At 39.4% G+C, this 22,480-nt stretch overlaps 1 protein-coding gene across 3 annotated transcripts in view; it reads left to right on the forward strand.

Moving 5' to 3' along the window:
* Positions 1-22,480, forward strand: part of PLSCR4 (phospholipid scramblase 4) — a 42,684-nt gene that overhangs the window by 9,562 nt on the left and 10,642 nt on the right. For all 3 annotated transcript variants that reach the window (XM_027544035.1, XM_027544045.1, XM_027544055.1), the window contains exons 2-4: positions 13,080-13,107; positions 13,602-13,712; positions 19,932-20,167. In XM_027544035.1, coding sequence (XP_027399836.1) covers positions 13,101-13,107; positions 13,602-13,712; positions 19,932-20,167 — 354 coding nt within the window. In that variant the 5' untranslated portion in view covers positions 13,080-13,100. The remainder of the gene's footprint in view (positions 1-13,079; positions 13,108-13,601; positions 13,713-19,931; positions 20,168-22,480) is intronic.

Consider the following 22,480-nt stretch of genomic DNA (forward strand, 5'->3'; position numbering starts at 1 on the left):
AAAGAAAGGAAATTTTAGAATATGCAACCTCCTTTTTTTTTTTCCCAGAGAAACCGATGTGTAAAATGCATATATCCTATAATCCTTCATGATCCAGGATCTGTCTCTGCTCAGTCATGTCCGACTCCTTGCAACACCATGGACTGTAGCCCGCCAGGCTCCTCTATCCATGGGATTTCCCAGGCAGAATACTGGAGCAGGTAGCCATCCCTTTCTCCGGGAATCTTCCCAAGCCAGGAATGGAACCTGCATCTCCAGCTTGGCAAGTGGATTCTTTATCCCTGTACCACCTGGGAAGCTCATCTTCTTCCTGAGCTCTATTTACATCTCAAGAAATCTTGTTGCAGAATTCTTTTGTAAAATGAATTCTTCACCTTCTTCATTCCATTTACTAAAATACATAAACTGACTCAGTTTAAAATGTACAGCGAACATTTTTATTATCCATGGTAACATTACATATGAATTAGTCTCTATAATCCACAAAACTTTTGCTCAGCCAAAAGAGATTAATATAAATGTACCACCATTACTGTAAAAACATTTCAAAAGCCAGAGCCACCCAATTAAAATGAATTTTATATTCTGAAAAGTAGCATATCTGAATTAGTTGTTTCTGCTTTATGATTTTATTGTCTGTCACCAGAATGCTGTGCCTTACAGAAACAAAAAGCTCATTGAATAGTACATACAGTTGACCCTTAAACAACACAGGTTTGAACAGTGAGGATCCACTTACATGCAGAATTTTTTCACTAAGAATTATAGTAGGGCATTATTAGAAGTTAATTGAATCCAAGGACAAACGTGAACCAGGGACAAAAGGACAAACTATAAAGTTATAGGTGGATTTTGGACTGCTGAGGGTCAGCACCTTGAGTCCTCATTGTCAGAGTCAGCTGTATTGTTCTACTTTCAGCTCTGTCCCACCTCAAAAATAAATATTGAAGAGTTTTGGTGTGGAGGAAAAGCAGGCAGCTGCACTGGGTGAAAGAAAGGCTCGGGCAAAACAGTAACATGGTCTAGCCTCGGGAACTGGATTGCCAGTCTGATTCTGCCTGAACTTCTTATTAACTGTACAGTGTTGGAGAAAAGTGAAAGTGTTAGTCACGTAATTGTGTCCGACTCTTTATGACCCCATGGACTGTAGCCTACGAGACTCCTCTGTTCATGGAACTCTCCAGGCAAGAATACTGTCGTGGGTTGTCGTTTTCTTCTCCAGGGGATTGTCCCAACCCAGAGATTGAACCCAGGTCGCCGAAGTTGCAGGTAGACTGTTTACAGACTGAGCCACCAGGGAAGATACAAAGAAAGAAAGTGAAAAGGCTTGGAGAATATCCCTTTAAAAGAAAAAAAAAAAAAGAAGTTTATTTATTTTTGGCTCTGCTGGGTCTTCGTTACTTCATGGCTCTTCTTTAGTTTCAGGGAGTGGGACTACTATCGCTCTGGTCCATGGGCTTCTCACTGTAGTGACTTCAGTTGCGGAGCATGGGCCCATGGGCTCTAGGGCTGTCCAGCTTCAGTAGTTACAGCACGCGGGCTCTGTAGTTTTGCCTCCTGGGCTCTAGAGCACAGGCTCAGGAGTTGTGTGACACACGCTTAGTTGCTCTGTGGCATGTCAGATCTTCCTGGACCCAGGACTAAACTCGTGTCTCCTGGATCGGCAGGTGATTCTTTACCACCGAGCCCCCAGGGAAGCCTGGAGAAGAGCCTTTTTAATAACGTCTCTGTGCCACAGGTTTTCACCTCTATTTTAGTATCTCTTCTATAAAGCTTTCTATGAAAATACTATTTGTAAACTTCCTATGAAGATGTTTTTAAAGTATTTTTTTGAATACAAGTTAAAGATAGAAAGGGATCAACAGTAGTGGGTGATCTGATTTGATATATTGGCTACACAAATAATAATCAGTTTTTGGGCCTCCGATGCCGGGAGCCGGTGAGGCATTCCACTCGTGACAAAGGTCATGAGGAAGGAGGCTCGGCATAAGCAAAGGCGGGATCGAGCCTCAGGAGTCCGCCCGGATATTCTCGAGCATCTACCCCCCCCCAAAAAAAACCAGAGTCTGCCTGCTTTATTGCTTTGTGCTCTCACCTCTGAGTTTACTGGGGGCTGTCCCCTACCACCATCTCGCTCTCTCTGTCAAAGAGTTAACTTACAGCTCCAATTAATAAAGTTCCTGGGCAATTAGGAGTGTTTAAATCCAAACCCCTCAGATGGTTCTCTAACTCGCCTGACAAGTTTACCCGGACTCCTGCAGCTATGCATACGATTGTTTACAGTCTCCTAGCCTCCAGAGGCACGGGAAGCTTAAGATATTCAAATAGCTTAGAGCCTCTCAGAGAGTTAAAAACTGTCAGAATAAACTAGTAAAGGATTTCATTGATGAGTCAATGCTTGTTGCCAAGTTTTCACATCCCCTGAACTGTATCCTTGAATATGTATTAATTAATAGTTGGTATATAGAAAAAATAAGTAGTGGCCTTGGTGTTAGTAACTTTAGACCCTTAAGGTAATAAATTCTTTCCTTTGTTGTAAACCCATTACACATCCGCCCTATGGGAATGCAATTTTATCTTCGGAAAATGGCGCCAAACCTTAAAATAATTACTCTTAGAGAAAATAAGTCTTTGTTGATAAGTCCTTGTCAAGAGTCATAAAATGTTAGTAGGCCTTCTGGCCAGAAGATGATGTAAATCACCTAAACCATTTGTATACGATAAATTTGCAGGAAAGAAATCCTGGTTTTTGATAAGAATCAAAGACTGCTGACTTTGCATCCCCTATTATCCTCTATGTGTAACTTAGGGTATATAAGCCCCTGTTGAAAATAAAGCTACAGGCCTTGCTCACCAATGCTTGGTCTCCCCATGTCATTCTTTCCTTTAACTTCCGGCTGAAGTCTCCATCTGGAGCGTGGATATCCTCTGCGACCACTTATTTGCCTGGGCTTCTAAGACCCACTCGAGAAGGTGTCTAAGGTGGGGCACCTTCCGCTATTCGAGAGGGCGCCTGCGGCCTCCGTGGTCAGAGCTAACCTGGTGTCACGGGTTATATTGATTTTCCGCGTAAACCAAGCTACTCAGCCTCTTTTCTCCACTGAATTTTCCTACTGAGCTATCCTCATTCTATTATTCTTTATATCTCTAATTAGCATATAAATAGTCGCCTAGGCCGTCTCTCCTTCGAATACCCTGGATCAGCTGGGGCTGGTCCCCAGCACTCCAGTCCTTTTCATCCGTCAATATAAAGTTAAGAAATGTAAAAAAAGAAAGCAAAAGAACACATAATACATCTAGTGAATTTACTGCAAGAATCTAGTTAAACCCTAAATGTATATGATTTGGGGTGGATCAGAGGCCATGTTTCTGGATGCCTCTGTCAAGTATGATTTGAACTAATTTTTTTTCAGCAGTGATTTCAAGGAGGCTACCCCTAAACATGTGTGTTTAGATTTTCTTTCTTTCAAAACAGTAGTTACCCAGCTATTACAATATTCAATCCAGAATCCACAGGTAAGCTAAATCAGAGACAATGCAGCTGTTGCTTTTAAACCTCCAATATGGGGCTGTTTCTCTAGGCAGCCATCAAATTTACACTTGTCTTTATTTTGCTTTGTTTGAATAAATTAATAGTAGTTTAATATGACATAGGGTCTTCCCCAGTGGCTCAGGAGCAGTAAGTAAAGGGTCACTTACAAAAGGAAGCATTAACAATTCTTTTGAATATAAGTAAAAGTTCCTGAGTACTTACTATTTTGTAATACATTTGAATTCAGTTCAGTTTAGTTGCTCAGTCGTGTTCAACTCTTTGCGACCCCATGAATTGCAGCATGCCAGGCTTCCCTGTCCATCCCCAACTCCGGAGTTCACTCAAACTCATGTCCATCGAGTTGGTGATGCCTTCCAGCCATCTCATCCTCTGTCGTGCCCTTCTCTTCCTGCCCCCAATCCCTCCCAGCATCATAGTCTTTTCCAATGAGTCAACTCTTCGCATGAGGTGGTCAAAGTATTGGAGTTTCAGCTTTAGCGTCATTCCTTCCAAAGAACACCCAGGGCTGATCTCCTTCAGAATGGACTGGTTGGGTCTCCTCGCAGTCCGAGGAGCTCTCAAGAGTCTTCTCTAACACTACAGTTCAAAAGCATTAATTCTTTGGCACTCAGCTTTCTTTACAGTCCAACTCTCACATCCATACATGACCACTGGAAAAACCATAGCCTTGCTAGACGGACCTTTGTTGGCAAAGTAATAGCTCTGCTTTTCAATATGCTATCTAAGTTGGTCATAACTTTCCTTCCAAGTAGTAAGCGTCTTTTAATTTCATGGCTGTAATCACCATCTGCCGTGATGGGAGATGGGAATTTTTGGTGTCAGCCTAAAACCCAGCATAAGGTCTTACACATGGATGCTGGGCAATACATGATAAATGACTGAATGACAGCATTTTTTAAACTACATTTTAATACAGACATGTATTCTTGGTCTCTACCAGTTAGTTAATTTTACCTAGTGAAGTGCATACTTGTCCACGATTTACTCTGTTCCAGGCACTGTGTTAAGTGCTATCCGAATGTAACCTTGGTTAGTCTTCACAACAGTTTGTAAGGTGGATCCAACTGTCCTCATGTCCATGACACACAGGAGGACTGAGGAAGAGAAAGGTCACAGAGCTATCTGTCTATCTGGGATTAATCTGTCTGAACCACTATCCATACTGTGTGAAATATGCTGGCATACACAGTTTACCAGCTACCCAGGCTTCTACCCTCCTCCACGTATCCCATCTTGTGTGCAAAGGATATCAACCCCTAAAGGTTATATATTAAACCTAAATAGGGGACTGTGATGGCTTCCTAAGTGGCTTAGCAGTAAAGAACCCACCTGCCTATGCAGGAGATGCAGGTTCGATACCTGAGTAGGGAAGATCCCTTGGAGAAGGAAATGGCAACCCACTCCAGTATTCTTGCCTGGGCAATCCCATGGACAGAGGAGCCTACCAGGTTACAGTCCATGAGATCACAAAGAGTCAATCACGACTTAGTGACTAAACAACAAGGGGACTGCGATAGACGGACTAGGACTTTGCAAGAGCTAGCTGTATTTCCTGCCGCTTCTCAGAAACTGAACAGACAGAAATTTCAGACTACTCAGAAACTGTATAGACAGGGACCTCTTGCTTTCTTTTCTCTCTTCTCACAGCAGAAGGCACTGGAGGCAGGCAGAGCCCAAGGTTTTAGATTTCATATGCAGGTTTCCAAGCCTTGTGCCTAAAGAACTGCAAGATTCCCATGTGCCTAGAGTCTCTCTTGCCAGGAGACTGACAGATTCTAGTAAATTGTTGTTTAGTTTCTCAGTCATGTCCTACTCTGCGACTCCATAAATAGTAGCCCACCAGGCTCCTCTCTCCCTGAGATTCTCCAGTCAAGAATACTGGAATGGGTTGCCATTTTCTCTTCCAGGGGATCCTCCCGCCCCAGGGATCAAACTGGTGTATCTTGCATTGGCAGGTAGATTCTTTATCCCTGTGCCACCTGGGAAGCCATTCTGGTAAATATTCAACTGTAAAGAGCTGCTGGTCTTTTTTCAGTTATGTGATTGAAGTTTCAAATATCCCTGGTATGGCTCTAGGGCTTGTGGTTTTATTGAACTTTGCTAGTATGTCACTGTTTACAAAGGTGAAATTGCAGAGTGAGCATATAAAACAGCTGCAGTGTTTGTTACAGCAAGCAGTATTCAGGAAAGTGCTCTTTGCTGTGAGATGCCGTTTAAGATATCAGGGCTGCCTTACACAGCCGCAAACCAGCTTCCCCAACCTCATCCTACCGTGTCTCCTTTCCCTGTTAATTACATTTCACTTGGCTTCAAATTCCCTCTAAGTAACCTCAGCCTAGAAAATGCCAAGGCCTTTACAATTAAGAGATCTGTGGACCGTGTAATGTTAGCCTATTATGGAGACACAGCTCAGTTTTCTAATTTCCATTTGATAGAAAGCCAAAAGTCAGCCTTTCTTCAACTTATGGCACTTTTTCGCCTTGCTGAGTGAGACGTATGAAACAATTCAGTGCATTTTAAGAGAAGATTAAGTTTAGCAACATTCCTGATTGTACCAGTTGGACATTATCCTGCCTTATATAACATTCTTGATAAAAACCATATTGTAAAGTTTCCATGAAAGGGGAGAGAATTTAGAGTGGTGAAAAAGAAACCATTGGCTCAAAGGAGGGAGGAGGTAAATTCCATGAGTACCTGCAGCTTGTGAGGCAGTGTGTAGGTATACTTTACTTTAAATGGATTGATATCCATTACTTTTAAAAAACATTTTTACAGATTTAAAATTTTTTTCAAAATTGGTATATTTTTTCAAGCTGTTTTTCAATCACTCAAATCACATTTGAATGCTAATTTCTGCCTGGTGTGGTTGAGAACTGTTATTTTTCTTTACACTGTAACAACTCGAACATGCTTGGTCAAAGGTTTCACCCGCCTTGTGTTAAAAGTACAGATTTCCAGCCCGGACTCCAGAGATTCTACCTCGCTTTTGGCATCCAGAAATGCATATTTTTTTCCTTTAAGTTTTTTTTTTTTTTTAACAAAGATGTTTTTATTTTATTTATTTTGGCTGCAGCACTCAGCTTATGGGATCTTCCTTCACTGGCCACATGCTTGGCAGTGAAAGCATGGAGTCCTAACCACTGGACCATCAAGGAATGTCTGTCCTTTAAGTTCTTTTTGTAATAAAATTGTTCAAATTTGTATCTTCACTTAGCTTCAGCACTTGTTAACATTTGTCATTTTGTGCTATGCTATGTACCATTTGCTACTATAGACAGATGGATGGATGATAGATGGATGGATGGATGAATAGGCAGCTGGATGGATAACTAGATAATTTAGCCCCTTTTCACTAAGGCACTCAATAATCTGTTCTAATTTCTTTCTGTCACATATCTTTGACAGCAATCCCCGGGTTTAATATAGAAAGGAACAACATATGTTTAGTTAGAAATTTACACTCAACATACACCTGTCACATGGTTCATCACAATAATAAAGAAGTACTTTTTATTGTGAACAATGTCATACATACAAATATGCAAATTTAAACATACATCAGTTCAGTTCAGTTCAGTCACTCAGTCGTGTCCAACTCTTCGCGACCCTATGAATCGCAGCACGCCAAGCCTCCCTGTCCATCACCAACTCCCGGAGTTCACTCAGACTCACGTCCATCGAGTCAGTGATGCCATCCAGCCATCTCATCCTCTGTCATCCCCTTCTCCTCCTGCACCCAATCCCTCCCAGCATAGAGTCTTTTCCAGTGAGTCAACTCTTCACATGAGGTGGCCGAAGTACTGGAGTTTCAGCTTCAGCATCATTCCCTCCAAAGAAATCCCAGGGCTGATCCCCTTCAGAATGGACTGGTTGGATCTCCTTGCAATCTATGGGACTCTCAAGAGTCTTCTCCAACACCACAGTTCAAAAGCATCAATTCTTCGGCACTCAGCCTTCTTCACAGTCCAACTCTCACATCCATACATGACCACAGGAAAAACCATAGCCTTAACTAGACGAACCTTTGTTGGCAAAGTGATGTCTCTGCTTTTGAATATGCTATCTAGGTTGAACATAACTTTGCTTCCAAGGAGTAAGCGTCTTTTAATTTCATGGCTGCAATCACCATCTGCAGTGATTTTGGAGCCTCAAAAAATAGTCTGCCACTGTTTCCACTGTTTCCCCATCTATTTCCCATGAAGTGATGGGACCGGATGCCATGATCTTCGTTTTCTGAATGTTGAGCTTTAAACCAACTTTTTCACTCTTCTCTTTCACTTTCATCAAGAGGCTTTTGAGTTCCTCTTCACTTTCTGCCATAAGGGTGGTGTCATCTGCATATCTGAGATTATTGATATTTCTCCCGGCAATCTTGATTCCAGCTTGTGCTTCTTCCAGTCTAGCATTTCTCATCATGTACTCTGCACATAAGTTAAATAAGCAGGGTGATAATATACAGCCTTGACGTACTCCTTTTCCTATTTGGAACCAGTCTGTTGTTCCATGTCCATTTCTAACTGTTGCTTCCTGACCTGCATACAGATTTCTCAAGAGACAGGTCAGGTGGTCTGGTATTCCCATCTCTTTCAGAATTTTCCACAGTTTATTGTGATCCACACAGTCAAAGGCTTTGGCATAATCAATAAAGCAGAAATAGATGTTTTTCTGGAACTCTCTTCCTTTTTCCATGATCCAGCGGATGTTGGCAATCTGATCTCTGATTCGTCTGCCTTTTCTAAAACCAGCTTGAACATCAGGAATTTCACAATTCACGTATTGCTGAAGCCTGGCTTGGAGAATTTTGAGCATTACTTTACTAGCGTGTGAGATGAGTGCAATTGTGTGGTAGTTTGAGCATTCTTTGGCATTGCCTTTACATATACTCTTTAAAAACTAGTTATAACCCATCACCTCTGTTCATACCACCCTGTTAGAACTAGAACATAGCAGGAAGTTCAGACCCCTTGAGGATCAGAGCTGAACACTTGTCCCACCTCACTTCTCCTCCATATGTAACCATTTTCCTAAATTTTGTGTTAATAATACCCTAACTTTTTAAAAGTTTTCTCCCATACATGTATCAGAAAAAAGTTTTTGTTTCATTTTTCTGCTTTTGAATATTCTTAAATGGATTCATATGTGTTCGCCTGTGACTTATTTTGGGGTTTTTTTGTGTTGTAATTTTAAGCTACATCTGGCTCAGTTGTAAAGAATCCACCTGTCAATGCAGGAGATACAGGTTAGATCCCTGGGTCAGGAAAATCCCCTGGAGGAGGAAATGGCAATCCACTCCAGTATTTTTGCCTGGAAAGTCTCACGGACAGAGGAGCCTGGTGGGCCACAGGTTAAAGGGGTTGAAACTAGTTGGACATGACTTAGTGGCTGAGTATGCACGCACACTTGATGAGTATAACTGTACTTTGTTTTCTCTACAGTATACTGTTGTACTTTATGAATATACCAGATTTTATTTATCCAGTGTACAATCAATAGAAATTGGAAATGGTTTCAGTTTCTTTTGATATGCAGTGTGTCAATAGCATTCTCATGTATACCTGTGTGTACGTGTGCAGTCACTTGAGGGTACAGTCCTAGGAATGTCCAGAATTTAAGGTTCTAGAAAGGTATGGGCATTTCCCTAAACACCAGATATTACCATCATTAAAGGAATAGGACCAATTCCTGGAACTCTTGATTGGCCTGCAGTTGGGTCTGTATTTGCAGTGTGTACCAGGAAACAGTTTTTACTTTTGTTATTGTTCAGTCACTAATTCATGTCCAACTCTTTGTGACCCCATGGACTGCAGCATGCCAGGCTTCCCTGTCCTTCACTATATCCTGGAGTTTGCTCAGATTCACGTCCATTGAGTCAGTGATGCATCCAACCATCTCATCCTCTCTTGCCCCCTCTCCTGCCCGCAATCTTTCCCAGCATCAGGGTCTTTTCTAATGAGTTGGCTCTTCTCATCAGGTGTCCAAAGTATTGAAACTTCAGCTTCAGCCCTTCCAATGAATATTCAGGGTTGATTTACTTTAGGATTGACTGGTTTTATCTTTCCTTGCACTCCAAGGGACTCTCAAGACTCTTCTCCAGTGCCACATTTCAAAACCATCAATTCTTTGGCACTCAGCCTTCTTTATGGTTCAACTCTCACATGATTCAACTCTCATATGTGACTACTGGAAAAATAATAGCTTTTACTAGATGGACCTTTGTCGGCAAAGTGATGTCTCTGCTTTTTAGTACTGTGTCTAGGTTTGTTGTAGCTCTTCTTTCAAGGAGCAAGCATCTTTAATTTCATGGCTTCCCTAGTGGCTACAGTAAAGGATCCACGTACGATGCAGGAGACACAGGTTCAGTCCCTGGGTTGGGAAAATCCTCTGGAGAAGGGAATGGCTGGCCACTCTAGTATCCTTGCCTAGAGAATTCCATGAACAGAAGAGCCTGGCCGACTACAGTCCATGAGCTCATCAAGAGACAGACACTACTGAGTGACACTAACACTTTCACTTTTACTTTTAAGACACAATAAGCTCCAGCTCCAGAGAAGGAGAGGAACTGGCCAAGACTGGTGGCCCAGACTTGGCAAGAACCTAGAATCTACATACTGGCTTATGCAGTGGTGACATTCACTGGGTTAACTCACTATCCATATTGACTACTCACTCATATAGTGTTCCAGTGCTTCTTTGACATATCTATTCTTTATCGGTAACTTTCTACTGTACTTGAACAACACAAATGACCACATTCTGTACTCTGATAAGCAAGATGATTCATTGGAAAGAACATGGAAAGTACTTAGAAGTACTTAAGTTTAGCAACATTTCCATTTATGTATCAGATGGTTTTTGTTTGTTTCTTCCACTATTACACTTTTATTTGTTTTTTGTTTTCAATTTTTCTTTTATATTAGAGTATAGTTGATTGACAATGTTGTGTTAGTTTCAGATGTAGAGCAGAGTGATTTAGTTACACGTGTACCTGTATCTACTGTTTTTCAAATTATTTTCTTACTTATGATACTGCAGAAAAAAACAGTTCTCTGTGCCTACCCAACAGTAGGTCTTTGTTGATTAGCTCTTTTAAATATAGCAGTGTGTACATGTCAATTCCAAATGCCCAGTCTATTCCTCCCCCAACCTTTCCCCTCTGGTTACCTTACGTTTGTTGTCTAAGTCTCTGACTCTGTTTCTGTTTTGTACATGCTTGTTATATTTTTAGAGTCCACATAAAAGTGATATCATATGATATTTATCTTTCTCTGCCTGACTTACTTCATTGAGTATAATCTACAGATCCATCTGTGTTGCTGCAAAGGGCATTATTTCATTCTTTTTAATGACTGAATAATACTCCATTGTGTGTATGTATACACCACATCTTCTTTATCCATTCCTCTGCTGATGGACATTTAGGCTTCTTCCAGGTCTTGGCTATTGTAAACAGTGCTACAGTTAACTTTGGGGTGCATGTATCCTTTTGAAGCATGTTTTTCTCCAGCTATATACTTAGGAGTGGGATTGCTGGATCATATAGTAGCCCTATTTTTAGTTTTTTTAAGTGTCTCCAGACTGTTCTCTACAGTGGCTGCACCAATTTACATTTCCACCAACAGCATTGGAGGGCTTCCTTTTCTACACATCCTCTTCAGCATTTACTGTTTGTAGATTTTTTGATAATGGCCATTCTGACTGGTGTGAAGTGAGACCTCAGTGTAGTTTCGATTTGCATTTCTCTAATAATTAGTGATGTTGAGCATCTTTTCATGTGCCTGTTGGCCATTTGTATGTCTTCTTTGGAGAGATATCTGTTTACATCTTCTGCCCAAGTTTTTATTGGGCTGTTTGTTTTTTCGATACTGAGCTGCACAAGCTATTGTAAATTTTGAAGATTAACCTCTTATTGGTTGCATTGTTTGCACATATTTTCTCCTGTTCTGTCGGTTGTCCTTTCATTTTGTTTATAGTTTCCTTTGCTGTGCAAATTTGAGATAATACATGAAAAGTCCTTTGCCTTTTCCTGACATTTGATAAGCATTCAGTATATTGTAGCTTTTGATGATCTCTCTTTGTCATCACACAGAACTAAGAAACCTGAAATATTGAAATTCCTTTCTCTAGTAATAATCTTTTCCCCTTGACTGAATTGATGGAATCTCTCTCCTAACCCACCTCTTGTTTCAAATATCATCTCAACATTTTTACTTCTCTGAATTATTCTCATAATGTTCACCTACACATATTTTTGATTTAAATGTTTAACTTGTCTTCTTTTAGCCTTATCTTAAACATAACACACCTTGATTTAAACTTTTGATTCCTACCCTCCCCAGTCCCCAATATTTTCCCACCATCTTCCTCTCTAGTTCAGCTACTGGCATCACCATCAACTTAGATACCCTGAGTTAAAAAGTGAGACTTATCCTTGATTCCTCTCTGTACTGAGTCCATCAGCAACTCCTGTAGGTTCTGCTCCCAAATCTTTTAATGCGTCTGACCACATCTGACCCTGTCCGTGTCACCTCCAGTCTAAACCAGCATCAGTTCTCACATAAATTACTGCTGCCATCCCTCCCCCACTGCTTCTACTCCCACACCCTCAAGATAAAGTTTAAATAGATCTGATCACTCCACTGATTAAAGTCTCCTAAAGACTCTCCCACTGCAGTTACAACAGATTCCACACATTTTACCATGAGTTTTAAGTATGATCAGACTTCTATCTCCACCTCTGACCTTGGTTCTCTTCTTTCCCTGTGTCCCTGTCACACCTGAACTCTTTCTCTCCCTTGAGTATCACAAAGCTTACTGTTATCTCAGGGCCTTCTCATTCAACTTTCTTGTCTTTCTGGAACTCTTCCCTATGGTTCAGCTAGCTGAAAGGTCACCTCCTGAGAGAGGCTTTCTCTGACCCTCAGGGACCATCCATGTTTTTGCTACTTTAACTTTGTTTTCTTCATAACTGTACTATCTACATTTAATCTTAAATATTTGTTGATGTGTTCCACCCAACTGGAATATAATTTCTAGCAGAGTGCCCATCTGGTTTACTGCTATATTTTCAACACCACGTAGAAAATAGGTGCTAGGGAAATATTCGGAGAAGGCAATGGCACCCCACTCCAGTACTCTTGCCTGGAAAATCCCATGGACGGAGGAGCCTGGTGGACTGCAGCCCATGGGGTCGCTAAGAGTCGGACACGACTGAGCAGCTTCACTTTCACTTCTCACTTTCATGCATTGGAGAAGGAAATGGCAACCCACTCCAGTGTTCTTGCCTGGAGAATCCCAGGGACGGGGGAGCCTGGTGGGCTGCCGTCTATGGGGTCGCACAGAGTCGGACACGACTGAAGTGATTTAGAAGCAGTAGCAGCAGCAGGGAAATGCTTGTTGAATTAATGAAGGAATGAATGAAAGATAACTAGAGACTAAAAGAATTATAGAACTTCTTACATGTATCACTGATTAATAATAGTAACTGTAAATATATAAGGTAAAATTTTGTTTGTTTGTTTGTTTTCAGGTTTAATTGGAATTCTTCAAAATGTCTGGTAAGTTTTTGTGAGTACATTTTAATATGCTGTATTTTCAATTGTGAATTGTGTGATTCCTTTCCTTAAAAAATTGAAGTCTATTTCCTTTTGAAATTACTTATTTGTGTTTAATATTTGAAGAATATATATATACATATATACATTTATTTATTCATTTATATATATGAACATTCTTATTTATCATTGACAGAAAAGGATTAAAAAGGATTTAGAGTGGCATATAGGTAATGAAAAAAATCTCTGGTTGTACATGGGGGCAAATTAGGTAAAGGAAAAATGCAGGTGGGAAAGTAAGTCTGCAAAGAGGTAATAGTTAAAAATATATTTATAGGTTGATATCTAATATACATACTGAGTTGCTTTTTATAAGAAATGAGTATATTTAATATTGGTCGTGTTCATTGATGCATACCAACAGAAAAAATGAATATATTCTCTTATCATATTATCATTCCCATTGTAAACCATGTACCACCTTTCTCACCCCTAAGATATAGTCCCCACAGCCCCTAAGAAACCTGCAGATGAAACAGAGAATCAAATAACATCACCTGATCCAAGGCCTGGTGCCCCTCCTGAGTACAGTTCCAGTTTTGTACCAGGTAGGTTAAATATTTGGAAAGAATCTTTCCCCGCTCCAGAAAACCATCCTCATAGTTAAGATTGCTTTTAAAATTAACTAATTAATTAATTGAATCATTCAATAAATAAATATTTAATGCCTACAGGGGGCCAAGTAGTTTACTAGATGTTAATTAGAATCATATTCCTGTCTTCATAGGATTTATAGGCAACTAAGGAAGAAAATTGTACAAACATTGATGGCACTCTTTTTGCTTAAGAATGAAGAGGATGTTGTAAGTGTACAAAGGCAGTAACTACTTTTATGGGGGATTGGAGGGAATCACTGAGGAAATCAAGTTTTCCTGGCACAATGAGGAATTTCTCAATCAAAGGAAAGAACACTATGTCCAAAAGCTCGTGGTCATGTTGGTCTGGTCTGAGGCATTCATGGGACAAACGCCAGGAGAAGTGCAGAACGGTGGAGGCAAATGGCTTCAAGTTCTGATTAAGGAGCTTGTTGTTCTGCAAATATTTTTGTAAGTCTGAAAACTCATACTGTATTCAGGGACTCAGGAAAATGGATGCTCATAAGTATGTGGGCAGTATGTAGCTTTTTAAAAATTAAATAGTCTTTTGACTGAGGAAATAACTTTTAATCAGGATTATATTCAAATACATTTTAATGATTTAGAAAATGATAAAGTGTAGTGCTACTTCTTTAAATATATATTTAAGCATATGTTTTGAGATAGAAACAAGTGAACTAGGCTGTGGAAGTGCAGAAGAAACCCTGGTATCCACAGGATACTGGCATGGGTGTTCTCTTGGCTGCAGACATACGATCCGTGGAGCTCAGGTAGCCTTTGTCTCTGCAGTGCTTTCTGCAGTTTGGCTTCCTTTTCCTCTTTCCCTCATGTGTATGTGTGTTATGTGAATCTGAGCATACAGCCCCTGTATAACCCCTCATTACTACTTAATGCCTGCTAAATCCAAATTTTTGACAACCCTGGGTCATAATTTCACTGTATCTGACCATTACTCTACATTTTACTTCAGTGACTATCAAATTATCTACATAATCTATCTTATATTCACCAGTCGCTCTATATCCAAGTACCTAGGTTATACTAGAACAGAAACTACCATTTCTAAGAAGTAAGTGTTGGCTATAAATCATGTTCTGTTCATCTGGGAAAGTGTCTGTCTGTTCCCTTCTGTATCAAAAAATTAGCAAGAAAGCAGGATAGAGCCTTCAAGTTAAACGAGTAGGTAAGTTGAAAAATATGATGAAGAGCATACGACTAATGAATTTTCAGTTATGAGAATCGGCAACAAAAATTTACTGTGATCACCATCTAGTGGCTGAACAATATACTTTCTTATACTGATGCAAATTTTGTCCCCTTAATACGCTTTAGCCTCTGAGCCACTGGGGAAGCCCTAATTTGCATTAAGGAACTGGAAATACTATATTTGAAATACTTAGCTTTAATGAATTTCCTAAGGTTCAATTATATATTCCATTTGCATTATATTACTGGATATTTATTCCCACGGAAAATAATTTTGACCCAAACATATTTAAAAGAATAGTTAATAAAGAAACCTTTGTTATGTATAGTCTATTGAAAGAGAAAATGACATATATTTTTAAAGTAAAAAAGGATAATAGTCAAAATGACTAAGAAAATACAAATTCCATAAAGCAGTATTTCTCACACTAATAATGGTAGGACAGTGCTCCATAGCAAAGTTATACAAAGTTAAACATGTTTTATTGTGTTGTGTTTTCTTGCAGAACAATCAGAACTTTTAAAAGCAGTTTTAAATCTTAAAAGGGAGTATAAAACACCTACCATTTCCCACACATATTATGTTCTTGTCCTAACATCTCAGAATAATGCATTCTTACAAATCATTTGATTATATACATTTTTATATAATTTTTTAGAAATATAGTCTCTATACTGAATAGCACCATAATCTAAATTGTAATTTTCTTGCTAATTTATTGATCTTCAAATTTTGTTCCATGAGGTATTTTTATCCTAAGATTACATGGTTAATACCACACTAATTAATCAACTCATTAAAATGATACAACAATTAGTATTTTTGAGATAGTTTATATGACATTGTTGTTTTTTAATAATAGTTCTAAAGAGGAGAGAGATACCCAATATCTAGTTCAGTTTGGGTACTCATGAATACAATTCTTAAAGAAATTGAAAGTGTTTCGTTGGCCAAAAACTGTGTTCAGTTTTAAGTACAAATAAAAAGCATATGTTTCATTTTCACCAAGAATTTTATTGAATAATATGTTCCCAAACTAAATGAACTTTTTGGCCAACCCAATATGTTCTTTACAACAAACTGAATTTTCTCCATTTATTCTAAAGACATTAGCTGTTTTTTCTCACTTAGCTCTAATTTGACATTGTTTCTAGTTGCCATTATTTTCCTTTGGTCTCTCCTGAGTCTCTCTCTCTCAAGAGCTCTGTGTAAACCACACTTAGAAACTGGTATTCCCAGAGATCCTTGGTCTGATTCCCTGTCCAGCCCCCGGCTGCACCAGCCTGTACCCTCTCATCTCATCCATTTATCTGTCTTTTTACACTCTCTTTAGTAATCTTGGGAATATCCCATGGTTTCATTTGCTTTTAACCACTTATGAATCTCTTTGTTGTTGTTTAGTTACTAAGTTGTGTCTGACTCTTGTGACTCTGTAGCCCACCAGGCTCCTCTGTCTATGGATTTTCCTATCCAAGAATACTGGAGTGAGTTGCCATATCCTTTTTCAGGAAATCTTCCCAGCCCAGGGATTGAACCCTTGTCTCCTGCATTGCTGGCGGATTCTTTACCACTGAGCCAACAGGAAGCCTTAGGAATCCTTCAGCTCGCACCCAAATCAGTCTCCCCTGCTCTAAACTTACATTTCCACCCGCCTGTAGACCACTTGGCCCTTAGTGACCTGGGATCTCAAACTCAGTGATCCTCAATACATCTTTGGCATCTTGTTATTATACCCTCTGTTCTTTCTCTACACTGGACTCCTGTAGTCAGAAACGTGAGACCCTTTCCTCATATCATCTGTTACCAAGACAATATGTCTCTTTAATGTCGATCATTGTTTTTCCACTTTCTACTCCTTTCATCATAATTAAAGTTCCTTACCTCCCATCTAGACTCCTTCAGGCACCTCCTGTGTCATCCAGCCTTCCTATTCATAAAGGCTCTAAATGTGAAACTGGTCACTCCAGTTTGCATGTTATCAGCATAAAGTCCTTTGCACAGAGTAGAGGTCTTTCATCATCATCCCTTCCTCCCCACCTTCCTTTCTGCTTTGTTTGCTAAATCTTCACACATGGCCTTTACCCATGTGGTACTGAGCTTTCCCTGTGCAGCTGCTCATTTTATGCCTGTTCTGTCTAAAACCTTTCCCACTCATGAAGATGCTAACTGGGTCTCATGTGTCAGCACTTACATCATAGGGTATCTCCTCTGCCTCAGTTCCTTGCCCCTCCTCTTTAATCCCTTCATCTACTATGCGTCTACCTATGTGAGTGTTATAGACCTAGGTCCTCGGACTATTTAATAAATAGAAATTGATAAGACGCCAGATGAGAAGTTCAAACAGGGCTTGCTGAGGCTCATGCTACAGCAGGAGGGAGTGAGAACAAGTAACAGGTGTGAGAACCAAGTAGGTAAGCTGGTTCCTTAAATGGAGTGAGGGAAGGGGTGAATCTGTGGGTTGGACAGGAAGCATAGCTTAGGTTAGCCCACCCCCTTGGCTGTGCTGTGTGCAGAAATCATGGGCAGTATTCTGCTTTTGCATACATAAGGTCATATTTTCTTATGATATATTTTAGTTTCTGTAAGATTTTAGTAATAGCCCCATTTTCATTCCTGATTTTAATAATTGAAGTCTGTTTTTTCCCTTGGTTAGTGTGGCTTAAGGTTTCTCAATTTGCTGATCTTTTAAAAGAACCTACTTTTGGTTTTGTTGATTTTGTCTATTTTTATTTTTTCATTTCACTCTCTTCTATTTCAATCTTTATCATTTCCTCCTGATGGCTTTGAGTTTGGTTTATTTCTAAGGTGGAAAGTTAGGTTACTGGTTTGAGATATTTCTTTCTTTCTTTCTCTTTGTCTGCAAGGGTCTTTATTGCTCCCCTTGGGCTTTCTCTAGTTGCAGCAAGCAGGGGCTATTTTTTGTGGTGTGTGGGCATCTCATTGTGGTGGCTTCTTTCAACGCAGAGCACAGGCTTTAGGGCACGCAGGCTTTCAATAATTGTGACCCATAAGCTTAGTCGCTCCAGGGTGTGTGGAATCTTCCTAGAGCAGAAAACAAACCCATTTCTCCTGCATTGTTCTTAATCACTGGACCACCAGGGAAGTCTAAGATATTTCTTTTTTAATGTCGGTGTTTACAGCTATAAATTGCCCTCTAGGCACTGTTTCAGCTACATCCCATAAGCTTTGGTATATTATGTTTTTGTTTTATTCATCTCAAATTATTTTCTAATTTCCCTCATGATTTTTTTTTATCCCTTTGATAATTTAGAAGTAGATTATTTTATTTCCTCATATTTGTGATTTCCCAAATTTCCTTCTGTTATTATTGATATCTGGTTTTACTCCATTGTAATAGAATACATTTTGTTTGGATTTCAGATGTCTTAAATTTATTGAGACTTGTCTTATGGCCCAGCCAATAGGTCTGTCTTTGAGAAGGTTCTGTGTGCATTTGAGAAGAATGTTTTAAAGTTTATTGTTGGGTCAAGTGTTCTATACATTCTGTTATGTCTAGTTTCATTTGTAGTGTTTCACACTTCTGTTTCCTTTTTGATCTCCTGCTCATGTATTCTACCCATTATTGTGAATGGGGTATTGCAATCTCTAACTATTGTTTGTTGAATTGCCTATTTCACTTTATATTTGTCAGTTTTTGCTTGATATATTTTGAAATTCTGTGTTTAGGTATATATAATTGTTACGTCTTCTTGACAGAGTGCCACTTCTGTTATTATAAAATATTGCACTCTTGCCTGGAAAATCCCATGGGTAGCGGAGCCTGGTAGGCTGTAGTCCATGGGGTCACTAAGAGTCAGACATGGCTGAGCGACTTCACTTTCACTTGTCACTTTCATGCATTGGAGAAGGAAATGGCAGCCCACTCCAGTACTCTTGCCTGGAGAATCCCAGGGACAGGGGAGCCTGGTTGGCTTCCATCTATGGGATCACACAGAGTCGGACACGACTGAAGCGACTTAGCAGCGGCAGCAGCAGCAGCAGCAGCAATAGTTTTCATCTTAAAAGAAATTTTATCTGACATGAGTATGATTATTTCACTAATTTTTATTAATGAAGTACTAATACATGCTACAACATTGATGAACCTTAAAAATATGCCACAAAGAGCAACCAGGTACGAAGGCTATGTGTTACATGATTTTATTTATATGAAATGTCCAGATTAGGCAAATTTGTGGAGGTAGGAGTTTCCAGGGCCTGGGAGAAAGGTGGGGAATGAATGGAAATTGATAAAGGATTTTTTAGGGGGTGATGAAACTATTCTGGAGTTAGATAGTAGTCTTTAAAAGAACCCCTTTGACGTTAAGTAGACCTTACTGTCTTTCTGACCTTAAACAATGTGTGTATGTGCTTAGTTGCTCAGTTGTGTGACTCTTTGCAACCCCATGGACTGCAACCCGCCAGGCTCCTCTGTCCATGGGGCTTCTCCAGGCAAGAATACTGTAGTGGATTGCCATGCCCTCCTCCAAGGGATCTTCCCAACCCAGGGATCAATCCCAGGTCTCCCCCATTGCAGACATATTCTTTACCATCTGAGCCACCAGAGAAGACCTTAAACAATAGTAGCAATAAACATAATAGGAAAAAATTTACCATTCTAATTATATGCTAGGCCTGGCATTAATCTTCCTACAACCCAGTGAAGTAGAAATATTATCATCTCCAAAGAAGGAAACTATGCATAAAGGCTAGCATGTTAACTTGATATTTCAACCTTACTTCTGTGCCTCTGAAATGGGAATAATTACTTCATAAGATTTAAGAGGATTAAATGAGTTAAGGTATAAATCCCCTTAGTGCATTTTGGTACATTCTGTATACTCATAAAATGGAACATGTTGTTATTTTTAAGTGGAGGTTGTGTGATCCATATCATTTCCATGTAAACACCATATATTGTAGCATTCATAATGTATAATTCTTCCATTTGTTTTTGAATTCAGGGCCCCCTGGACTGGCTATCCCTCCACCTGCAGGCTACCCAGGAGGCTTGCCTATGGGATACTATGGTCCACATCATCCCAGTACCTTCCCCCTGTACATGCAGACTGGAAGTATCCGCCCCATCCAGTACCAGCCTGGAAAATATCCTGCACCACAATCTTCTGCTCCAGTAGTATGGATGCCAATGCCAACTCCCATACCACACTGCCCTCCGGGTCTGGAATGCCTAGCCCAGGTACTCCACACAAATCCAAATTGTTTTCTTACAAAGTATGACTAGGGATCCAAGAAGAAGAGACTAGATAGAGTACATAAAGGTGATGGGTCAGAGATGACAGATGTTTAATTTGTGTGACTATAAGAATGATGATGACAATTTCAGGAATGGGAATGGGGAAAAAAGAAGATATGGATTTTTTTTGGTGGTACGAATATGACTTTCCTGAAGGGTCTATGCTGAATTTTAAGACATTCGCGATGTCCTGTTGAACACAGTTTAAAAAATAGGAATAGGGATAGCAGAAAGTCTATTAAGATATTAATTTGGTTGCCATTTGTTTAGAAGTAAAGGGTGAACAACAAGAAAAGCAGTGTTACGAAGAACAGAGGACAGTGAGTGAATCACTCAGTGCCTTAGACCTTTGCTTTTTCTCACTACCCATAGTTTTCATCAGCCAGTCCTGTCACCTCCCAAAACATACAATGTAAATAAAAATAAAAGCCAGCCAAGAATATTGTCCATATGCTGGGAAAGCTGAAGGCAAAAGGAGAAGGGGATGGCAGAGGATGAGATGGTTATATAGCATCATCAACTCAATGGATATGAATTTGAGCAAACTCTGGGAGACAATGGAGGACAGGGGAGCTTGGCATACTGCAGTCCATGGAGTCTCAAGGAGTCAGACACAACTTAGCAACTAAACAACAACAACAAGGATATTGTTTCAGGCCAAGTTCCAGAGAACCCTTTTTCACAACATAGAGACTCCCTAATTTTCATTTATATGGACATTTTAGGATCAGGACAACTATTTCAGAAGCTGGAACAATATGCCAACATGTTGTGTACTGGATGGTGGTGTTTAAAAACCCATGTCAGAAACAAAAACGTTGCTTAAAGAAAAGAAGATAAACCTAGAAACTACTAAATTATGTTCACCTTTAGAAAAAGCAAGTGTTTAAATACCTTAAAAGCAAGGGACTTGCCCATTCAGTACATGTCTCCTCACATAGTCAACCAAATGTTCATTGACATTGACATGTTTCTCTTTTTGACTTTATATACTGACTGTTAAACCTGTGCATTGGAAACCATTGTTGCAAAGTTATAGTGTTGATCTTCAAAGTAAAACCGTTAGATCAGGAAAATTTGGATTTTACATAAACCAAAACTTTATTAAATTATTGTTTGACAAAATATTGACGAAATACAAAGCCTTCAAGTAAAGTGCTAGAATAACTGCTATATTATTTTGGAAGCTTATAAAATGCTTACAAGTTAATCAGGTTTAAAAAGTTTATTTCTTCATAAACTTTAATATTTTCTAAAAGCAGAAAATTTCCTTAGAAATCTAATATCTGATGTCATTTCTTTTTTAAAATGTATAGCTTTAATATTGTTCATTCAAATATTAAAAATTTTTCTTAATTTCTTCTATTACTGTGAATGAAGTTAAATGAACATATTTTATGAATACCGTTTTCCCTTTTAGGAGTGTTTTTAGTTTAAAAAAATGTAAAAGAAACAAACAGGTTTACAGCCAGACAACCTGGCTTTTTATTCTAGCTCTGCGCCCTCCTCATTCTACCTTGAGTAACTTTTCTAACCTCTTGGTGCTTGAATTTCATCATCTATAAAATAGTACTAACGATACCTACCCAACTGGGTTGTTAGGAGAATTTTTAACGGGATAAAGTTTATAATATGCCTGATATTTCTGGCACAAAGACCCACCCAGTGGATGATAACCTGTGCAGATGTTAATACTTGAAACACCTTATGTATATGCATGGAAGACAGAGCCAAGCATCCAGACATTTTCTTTTATCTAGTTTTCTTTCTCTCTCTCTCTCTCTTATTTTTTTTGCACCACTTGAAGGCATGTGGGATCTTAGTTTCCTGACTAGGGACTGAACCTTTGCCCTCTCTAGTGGAAGCTTGGAGCCTTAACCACTGGACCTCCAGGGAAGTCCCTATCCTAGTTTTTTGCTATCTCATGTGCTAATTACATGAATGATTATCAGGACTATCCTGACACTTTAACATCCAGGGTTTACATTATTTCTAGACACTGGATTGGCGAGTGACTCCACACTTGGTTAGTACTGCTTCTTAAAACTATAGCATCTTATTTGATAAACTCCATTCACATCAACAGGCATCATTTCTTTAGCATATTTTGCTCAGCAGTGGAAGCTCTTACCAAGCAGTGAATACTTTAACTTTTTAGTTATAGATATTAGAAAGCCCCTAGAGTTTTTCAAAGGGATTGTAAAGCAACCCTGAGTGGCCACCTTTGATAATTTTATAAGACATGTTTAGATTCTA

Source organism: Bos indicus x Bos taurus, chromosome 1 (genome assembly GCF_003369695.1).
Source record: "Bos indicus x Bos taurus breed Angus x Brahman F1 hybrid chromosome 1, Bos_hybrid_MaternalHap_v2.0, whole genome shotgun sequence".
NCBI lineage: Eukaryota > Metazoa > Chordata > Mammalia > Artiodactyla > Bovidae > Bos > Bos indicus x Bos taurus.